Raw genomic sequence first — 12,084 nt, forward strand, 5'->3', positions numbered from 1 at the left:
TTAAACAGTTGTTTATGGTTTTCACACTGAAGAGGTGTGGGCTATTCACGAGCAAGCTTCAAAGCCAGGACTGGTGGGAGGCAAAGTGAGGCATGAGCTAGGAGGCCGGGCCACACAGGTGCCCTTGACTTAAAAGGCCACGAAGCAAGGGAGTCTCCACCCCCTGCCCTGCTCTCTGGGGCTCCAGGCTGTCTGCTTCCACACAGGGAGAGATTTCAGTTGCTCGGACCTAAATCCTTTCTGCTCATTTCTGCAGCTGGTACCAAAGAGCATTCCCATTTGGAGCTGGAAGGTGAAACTTTATCTACGGGTGCAATGCCTTGCCCATCGAGATCGGATGAATTGGTTTTCTTTGTGAATGGGTGGAAGGTAAGGGTTGGGTATCACTACCATAGTTTGCAGAGACAACAGGAAACTTCTAATGTGAGGAGAGCACTTGTGGCCTGTTTGGGTTGAGACCGCTCCAATCAGGAACAAGAAGCCATAGGCTGGGAACCAGGCTAATGTGGCCCGTTATCCAGTCCGCCCAGGCTCGGCCTCTGGGAATGTGGGGAGGCGGTAAAGCATTGGGGGTAATGGCACGTGCCTCGGTGTCAGACAGACTTGGTTCCAAGCCGGCTCTGCCTTTTACTGGACAAGTTTCTACAAGTTACTTCACCTCCCTGAGCCTCAGGGTGCCCGTCGTTACGGCTATTGTAAAGATTAAGAGAGAGACGCTTCTTTCATTGATTAGGAACCTCTTAAATTCTTATACGAGGCCCTTAGCACTGGGCCTGATATACCGGAGGCCCTCTATTCTAGCAACGTATACCGATTCTCAAGCTCAGGAGGATAAGAAATGGAGCGCTCTTTATTTTTCTATTTTTTGAACTTAATTTTTCTGTTGAGTCTCCGTTATACAGAATTAGTTGACATGTAATTGCAGTCAATTTCCAGGCCCCCCCTTTCCCTGAGTTGCAGTTGAATTGCAGGAGGAAACTCTACAACACTTTTCCCTGGCAGCCACCCCTCCAGGCCTCACCATCAGTCCACACAGGCCACTAGTTAACCCTCAGTGCCTTCTGCCGGGCCTGTTCCTCTCATGCATCTCTCAAGGGACCATTCTGTGCTCCAAGGCATGCAGCTTCTCTGGGGTCTTGCCACCTCTCCTCCGTGGCCCCTCAGCCTTCTCATCCCATGAGCTTAGCTGGAATTTGGTCAGGTACCTCCACCCCTGCCCCATGTGGGGGCTTGGCCCAAGGAAGGAGATAGAGCAGAGCCTCTACCTTCTCATGACTTTCGTTTTAACTCTCTCTCCGGTATCCAGTCTCCACTGCCAGCAGACACCAAACATTCTTCCAAAACTCTCACTTACAAGCTGAGTCCTTACTCGCTTGTTCCACTGGCTAGGGCTTTGGAGGCTCCTTCCTCTATTTTCTGTCCCGCATCCCTTCTGAGTCATGAGCCCAGAATGAAGTGGCTGCAGCCCGGACAGGGAATAAGTCAAGGGTTAGAGGAAACACAGGTTGTGTGGTAGGGGTGGAATCAGCTAGATTATAAAAATATTATCCAACCACATTCTCATTAAGTGCTTTCAAAAGACCTGGCGGACTTCCCTGGTGGCGCAGTGGTTAAGACTGCACGCTTCCAATGCTGGGGGACCGGGTTCAATCCCTGGTCAAGCAAATAGACCCCACATGCATGCCGCAACTAAGGAGCCTGCATGCCACCACTAAGACCCTGGGCAACCAAATAAATAAATACATAAATATTCAAAAGACCTGGGATGAAAGTAAGGGCAGGCAGATGAGGGCTGCTTCTTTCATTGATAGCAGCCCCTAGAGATCCAGAAAGCTCTTGAATTGTAATATCTCAACTTGGAAGCATCTTCCTGTACTATTTTATTCTTTGAGGTCTACACAAGTTCATGTTTTTCTTCTGGGGAGGAAGAAGAACCAAACATGAATGGCCCACTGTAGCCTCCTTTCCTCTGTTGCAACAAAATGGCTGGAGGTGTTTACAGGACACCCAAAGAAAAAGTGAAAGGAAATAAGCAAATGGGAAAGAAGCAGCAAAGAAGCTCCCTCCGTGGCTTTAGAGTGCCAAAGCCCGCAGTTTTCAAGGTGAGGGAGGGAGGAATTCTAGTGTTCTCCCAGAGCCTCCCTGGGTCCTGAGCTGGGGCCACAAGGCTCACCATTGGCCATGCTGCTAGTAGCACATTCAGGGACCACTCCAGGATGGTAGCAACTCCCTCACTTCCCTTTCTGCCACCAAGTCTTAGGATCCCGGATGTTATCAAACATACTCCCCACAGGAGGTGTCTCAGAGGTGCCAGAATAGAAACCCTTACTATTCAGCCTTCTTCCCTCAAGGACCCTTCACACTTACATACACACACACACACACACACACACACACACACACACACAGCATCCAAGTCCTTCCCCAATTTGAAGTAGTTCAAGAGTACAGAATACTGGGTTGAAAGACTCCACAAAATTAGATAGTAGAGCAAACGTGAAGAATTTAAGTGCCAGGGGCATTTTTTGTTTATAGCTCTATTTTTTTTTTTTATAGCTCTCTATCTTATAGCTCTCTCTAAACTGTGTTAGTTTCTGTTGTACAACAAGTGAATCAGCCATACACATACATATATCCCCATATCCCCTCTCTTCTGAGCCTCCCTCCCACCCTCCCTATCCCACCCCTCTAGGTCGTCACAAAGCACCGAGCTGATTTCCCTGTGCTATGCTGCTGCTTCCCACTAGCTAACCAAAGCAATCTATAGATTCATTGCAATCCCTATCAAACTACCAATGGCATTCTTCACAGAACTAGAACAAAAAATTTTACAATTCATATAGAAACAAAAAGACCCTAAATAGCCAAAGCAATCTTGAGAAAGAAAAATGGAGCTGAAGGAATCAGGCTCCCTGACTTCAAACTATACTACAAAGCTACAGTAATCAAGACAGTATGGTACTGGCACAAAAACAGAAATATAGATCAATGGTACAGGATAGAAAGCCCAGAGATAAACCCATGCACCTATGGTCACCTAATTTATGACAAAGGAGGCAAGAACATACAATGCAGAAAAGAAAGCCTCTTCAATAAGTGGTGCTGGGAAAACTGGACAGCTACATGTAAAAGAATGAAATTAGAACACTCCCTAACACCATATACAAAAATAAACTCCAAATGGACTAAAGATCTAAATGTAAGACCAGACACTATAAAACTCTTAGAGGAAAACACAGGGGCATCTTTCCTCAGTGGTGGTTCCCAACTCTAATCACATATAAGAGCACTGTTGCCACAGATGCTTGGTGCATCTCTTACTCCATAGATGTGTGTAAAAGTTGTTTGCCTGTAGAGCACAAAAAGAGAGGCAAATGAAATCAGGCCTAATATACCCCAGTCCATAAACCAAGCAGGCCATGACAGGCATTCCTCGGGGTCACCCATTCAATTCCCATAATATTCTCTTTCCTGTTTCCAGTGCAGGTGATCGAGAGGAACGTGGACCCAAAAGTCACCCTGCTGACCTTCTTACAAAAGAACTGGACCCTTTTGATCCAAGTCTTGGCCGTGTCTGTGTTTGCCTTAAAACATAGGACAGGGGCTTCCCTGGTGGCGCAGTGGTTGAGAGTCCGCCTGCCGATGCAGTGGACACGGGTTCGTGCCCCGGTCCGGGAAGATCTCACATGCCGCGGAGCGGCTGGGCCCGTGAGCCATGGCCGCTGAGCCTGCGCGTCCGGAGCCTGTGCTCTGCAATGGGAGAGGCCACAACAGTGAGAGGCCTGTGTACCGAAAAAAAAAAAAAACACATAGGCCAGCTACAATTATGAGAACTAATCAAACCTCTCCTTCCCCACACAGCCAGGTCCCGTGGTCCTTGCTCTCTATTTGCTTTTGGCAATGGTTCTAAGGATATTAAGTTAATTGAGCTATTTGGAGAGGATAAAGTTTCCCCAGAGTTTCTTATATCTTGATTTAATAGCCATGAAATAGAAGCTAAGTTCTTTCTTTCAGCACTAATTATTCCTTTAAGTGCCTTCCAGATCCCCAAGACAGTGGTTATGTAATAGAGGTTTGTATTGCATGTACCCTTCCCTGGAAGAAAACCAAATTCTCCAGATTCAGGAAGAGCACATGTCATAGGAGAAGATTACCTTTCTCTACATCTGTTTTCTCACAACAGGTTTTCCCCACCATTCTATATTCTGAAATTTAGATCTTCATAATGGCAAACATATTTTAATTGGTAAATCTAATGGATCTCTCAGAGAAGCCCAAAAAAAAAAAAAAGACAGAAATTACAAGTTTTGTTTAAAAGCCCACATGGTTTTTAATTCGTTGTCAACGTTTTAAAATTAGGAAATCTCATTTTTTTAAAAAAAAATAGGAATTTCTCATGAAAAATGGCAAGATAGTCCTTCCTGCCTGGCAGCAGTCTTGCTTAGAGCTGAGTGGGGCCTGTCATCCTCCATCTAAAATGGGGCACAAGCTCTCCAGTCACACCCAGCCCACTCCACTCATTCACACACCTCTCTGATAAGCATTTATGGTTATGACTTAATTTAGATGAGCAAGCCATATGGCTTAAAAAAAAAAAAAGCCAAAGATTCCAAAGTCTTCTTAGCCAGTCTAGTTAATTACATCCAATCCATAAACTGTGTGGAAATGGGCCACAATCAGGGAAAAGGATGCCTAAAGAGAGGAACAGAGGCTGAGCCTTGGGATTGGACCTGGACCAAGCAGGAGCAGAGGGACACTCCGGGTGGGATATGAAAATAAGGACGGGAGTTTTCTCCAAAGGGTCACTGACTTGGTTTCAAAGGCAGTACAAATTACTGGGCAAAACTAGCAATACATTAAACTGCTAAAAATAAGTGTTTCTCTTCCAATTACATGATTGGAACCCAGAAGAATACCTATAATGAAATAGGATTTTTCCAAGGGCTTTTACTTCTGTTATCCTACAAGATGCTTATGCTAAGCCTGTGAGGATAAAGTAGGTATTGCCTTTCCCTCTTTGCAAGTGAGGACACAGGCAGGGAGAGGTTCCTATGTCCAGTGTCACAAAGCTAGGAAGATACAGAGTGGCCTTGACTGAGGCCTGCGGGCAGGCGAATGCCTTCTCAGATCTGCACCTCACCCCACAAAGGAGACTTTCCTTGCTAGTGACACCCTAGGAAGGCAACTCTGATAGAGGCGACGTGTCCGCCTGGGAGTCTTTCCTTGACCACCCTTCCCAGTGCACCTGACAGGAAGTACGCCTGCAGAAGAGGAGGCTGTGGCACCTGCACCGTGATGGTGTCTAAGCGAGACCCCACGTCCCAGGAGATAAGGTATCTGCCCAGATGCCCAGAGACCAGGCTTGCACTCTCATCTCACAGCTTACGAAGATCTCAAAGACCTTCCAGCCTTGTGATTCTAACTCTCTCTAGGTCTTAGACCCCTCTGAGAAGCTGATAAAATCTATGAGCTTTTACAAAAACTAATAACGTTTTGCACACAATTTCCGGGAGATTGTGGACCTCCCAAGGCCCATCAATGCATCCCAGGTTAAGAATCCCCAATTAAGGGACCTCCCTGTTGGTCCAGAGGTTAAGACTCTGTGCTTCCACTGCAAGGGGCACAGGTTTGATCCCTGGGGAACAAAGGGAAGGGAAGATCCTGCATACTGCAGATACCACATACCACAGATCCCGCATGGGCACAGTGCGGCCAAAACAAAAAGAAAGAAAGGAAGGAAGGAAGGAAGGAAGGAAGAAAGGAAGAAAGAAAGAAAGAAGAAAGGAAGGAAGGAAGGAAGGAAGGAAGAAAGAAAGAAAGAAAGAAAGAGGGACTTCCCTGGTGGCACAGTGGTTAAGAATCCACCTGCCAATGCAGGGGACACGGGTTCAAGCCCTGGTCCGGGAGGATCCCACATGCCATGGAGCAACTAAGCCCGTGAGCCACAACTACTGAGCTTGCACTCTAGAGCCCGTGAGCCACAACTACTGAGCCCATGTGCCACAACTACTGAAGCCCACGTGCCTAGAGCCCGTGCTCCGCAACAAGAGAAGCCGTCTTAACGAGAGGCCTGCCCACGGCAACGAAGAGCAGCCCCTGCTTGCTGCAACGAAAAAGAAAGCCCGCGTGCAGCAACGAAGACCAATGCAGCCAAAAATAAATAAATAAATAAATTTATTTTTAAAAAAAAGAAAGAAAGAAACCGCAATTTAGGCCAAGCATTCATTTTACAGATGAGGAAACTGATGTCAGAAGGATGAAGTGACTTGTTCAAGGTCATGCAACTAGAATGTAGAACAACAACTTGAGCCCACGTTTTCTGGCTCTGACACTAATGCTCTTTCTACTGTTGGGCTGGATCTGGGCCATGATTCCAGCCTTTCATTAAGGGCCAGATTCCAGGACTTGGGCTGCTCCCAAATCCACTGGCCCAAGAAATCAAGAAATGGCCTCAGGACACAGGCCTTCCAACTCTACTGAATGACCTTATACAGAGAGTTTAAAATGAACAAGCAAAAAAATTATCAAATACAGTTAAAAGACAAAGGTGCGCCTTTTACCTGTTATGGGATCAATGTCCTAATGTTTACTAGTTGACATCCAACTATATTCCTGATGACACGAGTCCATTCCCACTGAGACCAGACCCAGGTGGGTCTGTTCTAGGCTTGGAAAATGTTTCTGAGGTTCAGAATGCCCGCATTCCCCCTAAGGATCCCAATTCTTATAGATAATACAGAGTCAGCAGAAAGGACTCTAAATTCTTCCTCCCAGGCACTCCTCCAGGTCTCCATCGTCTCGGCTGAGTGACAGGGAGAGGGGGTGGTTTCTGCTGCCCTTCTTGGTTCCCACATTCCCCACAGGGCAGAGCTGTGTTTCTCCTTTGGATTTTCCTTGTGCCTCTCATATAAGACACTTCTCTGTCACCGTGCGCCTGGTGCCCATCTGCTCTCTGTGTGGGGCTGCTGTCACCACTGTGAAAGGTGTTGGAAGCATCAAAATGAGGCTTCACCCCATGCAGGTAAAAGCACATCCTAAATGTCTCATTTCTTAACTCTGTCTTTGTAATCAACGCTGTGTTGACTGTGCCTCCTGGGGCTTCTAGGTTGTGGTCCAGTAAGTAGAAGCTTTGGGTGCATATTGATCAAGATAATAATATCTGTTAAGTGATTTAAAAGAAAGCTAGAAATCCATCTACATTTCAGTAGCTGATTATCTTTCTTCTTACTTTTTCTGCTTGAATGATAACAGCATGATCAAAACATTGATTAATGCCAATTAGACTGTGAGGCAGAATAAACATTGCACAAAGAGCATTGTGCATTGAATAAAACACCTCTGAGGATAACAGGGTAAAATTCAGGATTATTCCCTCTGGCGTGGAGTTTTAAGAGCACTGTGACATGCACTGGTATAAACACACCAGTTCCTCTGTCATTGTCACAGGGGTTTGGAGAGTCCAGACCCATTAACACTGCGAGTCCTTCCAGGAAGAAGGAGTCTGGATTTAACCACATAAGAGTCAATTCCAGGAAGGTCAACAAAGGCAAAAGACCCAGCAGAGTTTACTAGAGTTTCTGAGAAGGTCAGAGAGGATGTTCACCCCAAGGCCAATAAGCCCAAATCCTAGAATTATACTACATTCTGAATCCAGAGCAAGGCTTTAATGTGCCCAAGAATCAATCAGCTGGGAGCTTGTTAAAAATGCAGAGGGGCTTCCCTGGTGGCGCAGTGGTTGAGAGTCCGCCTGCCGATGCAGGGGACATGGGTTCGTGCCCCGGTCCAGGAAGATCCCACGTGCCGCGGAGCGGCTGGGCCCGTGAGCCATGGCCGCTGAGCCTGCGCGTCCGGAGCCTGTGCTCCGCAGCTGGAGAGGCCACAACAGTGAGAGGCCCGCGTACCACAAATAAAAATGCAGATTATGAGTCAAAAAGTTTGGAGCAGAGGTCTGAGGTTCTGCATTTCCTAAAAGACCGCAGGTGGAACCAACACCACTGGTCCACGGACTGCACTTTAAATTGCAAGGATCTAGAACACAGACCAAAATCGTGGACCTTTGAAAGCAGAGCTCCTTTTGAGCCACACCAGAAGAATTTAAAGAACAAAGTAACATGAGGTCCATAGTGGAGAGTCTCCAAGTTAATCAGAAAGAGGTGACCCCATGCTCAGAACCAGGCTGGGAAAGAAATAGGGGTGCTCAAGGAAACTGTTTTTGAAATTACACACGCTTTCCTTATAATTACTGATTTCTGGAGAATTCTTCTCTCTCTGGGAATGGAGGTTGCGTGCTAATTCCCAGTTAGAAGGATCTGGGCATTCGAGCTTGAGAAGTAATTGTAATGCTAGAACACGGCTTCCAGGTCACCTCCTCCAGAAGGAAAGGGGATGCCGGCCCACTCTGCCCAAGGGGAGGGTGCACTGCTCAGGGAGAGGGTTCCACCATGACAAGAGAGACACAGGATGTGGACCCTGGCAGGAGGCGGTGGCAGCAGGAAGGCAGGGCCTGTGACCATGCCTGTGTCCTTCCAGGAGAGGACTGCCGAGAGCCATGGCACCCGGTGCAGGATCTGCAGCCCAGGGATGGTGATGTCCATGTACACGCTGCCCAGGAGCCACCCGCAGCCTTCAGAGGAGCAGCTGCCAGCAGCCCTGGGGGGTAGGTCTGACTTGAACAAGCCCACTGCCCGCCAAAGCCAGGTGAGGTCATGCGTCAGCCTGCTCCTCCCCACCTACAATGCCACCCCAGCCCCGTTCAGGGACCCCTCGGTTGTTTCTGAAGTAGCTGCTTTCACCCCTGAGCAGAGAAGAACGTCAAGGTGTATCTGCTCTTCAGAGCACTTGCTGCACAGAACTAAAGAGCACGCGTGGCCCACGCCCGCATCTTGACACCCTACTTTTCTACCCAGTGACTTATGTGGTTGCCTTCATTCGGGCTGTCATAACAGAGCACCTCAAACTGGGGGTGTTAAAACAGCAGGAATTCCTTCTGTCGCAGTTCTGGAGGTGAAGAGTCTGAAATCTAGGCTCTAGAAGAGGACTCTTCCTTGCCTCTTCCTAGCTTCTGGTGGTGGACAGCAGTCCTGGCAATCCTTGACTTAGAGATTCATCACTCCCGTCTCTGCCTCCATCTTCTCACGGCCTTCTCCCCTGTGTGTCTGTGTCCAAATTTCCCTCTTCTTACAATCCAGCCACTGGATTAAGGCCTACCCTAATCCAGTAGGGCCTCATCTTAACTTGATTACATCTGCATCACTGCAGATTTCCAAATAAGGTCACATTCACAGGTTCCAGAGGTTAGAACGTCAACGTATCTTCTGCGGGGGGTGGGGGGGCGGGGAGACACTATTCAACCCATAACACAGCCCTTCATGTATCGAAGGGATCCTTTAAAATTTGCAATGGGTTTAAGTTACTGAAGAGTTCATGGGAATTCCTTGGCGGTCCAGTGGTTAGGACTCTGCATTCATTGCTGAGGGTCTGGGTTCAATCCCCGGTTGGGCAACTAAGATCCCACAAGCGGCGCAGCACAGCCAAATAAATAAATAAAGAGGAGTTCATAAACATATCCCTTTTGCAGGATCAATAAAGCTCACGTTCAGCTGTCAACAATCCCTAAACCAGACATCTGTTACACAATAGATATACAAATCCCTAGATTGAGGCCTGAAGGGTGAGCACCACACACTCTCCTAATCTGCCAGTTGCCGGTGGACTTCCTTTACTCTCTCTGCTCCATTGCAGAAAATCAGATCAAATCACCTAAAACCCTGCCTTCCTTAGGTCCTTCCACTATCTGAGGTCCTTCAGCAGCTTCTTACCCCTCGTGTGGCCACGCCTACCCTCCTTCACCCGGCATTCAGAGAAGTCCAACAGCTGGCCTCCCAAACTCATTCTTCCTCCTCAGCTACGTGAGTCCCTGCTGGCCAGTCTCCTCTCAACCCTCAGTCCTCCGCATGTTTCCATTTCTGCACCTCTGCTTGTGCTGTGCTGTGAACCCCGAATGCCCCTTCCTTGCTCTCCACCAATCCATTGCTTTCTCATCCTTCAATCCAAGCTTCTTTGTGAAGCCTCCCCCGATGAACTCGAGTCCACACTGACCCTCCTCCATCCCACCCTCTCCCATGCCTTCATCTGTGGAAACCTGAGTTTCTTACCCTTTACCACGCAATAGAATTACCCGCAGACCTCTTAAATGCAGATTCCTGCACCGGGACCCAGACGTTCTCATTTAGGAGAATTGGAGAAAGGCCAGAGATCTGCATTTTAAACAAACAGCAGAAATTCTGATGCAGTGACCTAAAATCCACTGAGGGGCACTACTAACAACCTGTCCGGGGCATTGCACTTCACTCGTATGGTGCCTTAGAAACGGCCACATTTTCTTGTTTTGGGATCGCTTGCATCTTACCTAGTATCTGAAATATAGTTGCTGTCAATAGATACATGTTGAATGAATAAATAATTTAATAGATGGCTGCAACTGAGCTCACCAGATAGCCTATCATCTTCTTTAGAACAGAGAATAAAACTGGAATTGAGGTGGTGGGAAGGATAATTATCTAAGAAGAAAAAAATCAGTGAACAGCCTAGTGGCTATTTAAATATTCTCAAAAACAAAACAAAACACCAGTGTTTGTTTCAATTTTCTAAAGAAAAATAAATTAAGAGTCAGTAAAAATAAAGAATACTGATAACTTTTCTTCTTCTCTGATTAGGTAATCTATGCCACTGCACTGGGTATCGGCCAATTCTTGCAAGTGGAGGGACCTTTTGTTTGGTGAGTAGGGGACTGTGGGGGCAACCTACAGAGCAAGAATGACAGTGACAGCTGGTCCAGGCTGGGAGCACAGGAGGTGAGTTGTTTTTTTGTTTTTTGTGGGGTTTTTTTGGTACGCGGGCCTCTCGCCGTTGTGGCCTCTCCCGCCGCGGAGCACAGGCTCCGGACGCGCAGGCTCAGCGGCCATGGCTCACGGGCCCAGCCGCTCCGCGGCACGTGGGATCTTCCCGGACCGGGGCACGAACCCGTGTCCCCTGCATCGTTAGGCGGACTCTCAACCACTGCGCCACCAGGGAAGCCCTAATTTTTTAGACCATCTAAATAGACCATAAGGAAGACCAATTGAGTTAGCTCCAACTAACTCACGGGAGTTTGAGCTCTTTGTTGAGAGAAGGGTGAACGTTACACCACCTTTGATGCTCTACATCACACCGCTGGGAAGCTAGGTGGTCTAGCCAGCCAGCCAGACATCTTCCGTGGCTAGTTCAGCAAGGCCTCGGGACAGGACATGTAGGAGGGCTCAAGGAAACCCAAGGAGACAAGCAAAGACATGGAATTTGCTTTGGGGAGGCAATGTTAGTTCTAAGAATCCAAACCAGCTGGGAAAGTGTGAGCAGATAAAGAAGCCAAAAATCTAGAGTGGAATCCAAAATTCACCCCAAGTACCAGAGTGCAGGGAGTTTCCCCCACCAAAGAGCGATACCGCACTAGGCTGCTGTGAAAATCAAATGAGAAATTGAAGGCTCATAACAAAGTCTTCCTTGGCACTTAGTAAGAACTCAACAAATAGTTACTACTGTATTGAGGATGCTGTCCACACTATGAATAGTGTTTGCCAGGGAAACCAGACAAGTACATCTGATCACCCTCTACAGAGGGCAGGATGGATGTAGGCAGTACTGCCCTTAGACCCAAGCAAGGGGGATTCCAAGCTTTGGAGAGCCCCTCGCTGGTCCTCCTCCGGCCAATCTCAGGAGGCCATGGGGCCAAAGTGACTTGTTTGCCTCGAGCCTTCACCCTTTTCTAGACTGTGCTCCAGATACATTCTTGACCCCATTCCCAGGCACAAGTCTCTTCCCCAAGTCCATCTTCCTCGGGAAGATCATAACAGCCAGCATGTGCACCCTGAGGCCAAAGACTAGCTGTTTGGGGAACGAGTAGACAGAGCTTGGACATGCAGGCTGGCTCACAAGTGTGTGAGGCCCTTCACGGTACAGAACAGAGGCAGGGTGGGGAGGGAAGGGCAGCAGGCCACAGGCCCGGGGCCTCCATTTGTATTCTTGCCTCAACTCCACAAATAGTGGATG

At 47.9% G+C, this 12,084-nt stretch overlaps 1 protein-coding gene across 1 annotated transcript in view; it reads left to right on the forward strand.

Annotated features, from left to right (window-relative positions):
* Positions 1-315: 315 nt before the first annotated feature.
* The window catches only part of LOC307187665 (aldehyde oxidase 2-like), a gene marked incomplete at its 5' end in the record, with an annotated part of 72,247 nt that continues 60,478 nt past the window's right edge, over positions 316-12,084 (forward strand). Inside the window, 6 exon segments of the mRNA XM_079924061.1 lie at positions 316-369; positions 3,487-3,572; positions 5,253-5,333; positions 6,913-7,021; positions 8,530-8,656; positions 10,716-10,777. Of these exon segments, the coding sequence (XP_079780187.1) occupies positions 316-369; positions 3,487-3,572; positions 5,253-5,333; positions 6,913-7,021; positions 8,530-8,656; positions 10,716-10,777 (519 nt within the window).

The sequence above is a fragment of the Stenella coeruleoalba genome (genome assembly GCF_951394435.1).
Source record: "Stenella coeruleoalba genome assembly, chromosome: 6".
Lineage (NCBI taxonomy): Eukaryota > Metazoa > Chordata > Mammalia > Artiodactyla > Delphinidae > Stenella > Stenella coeruleoalba.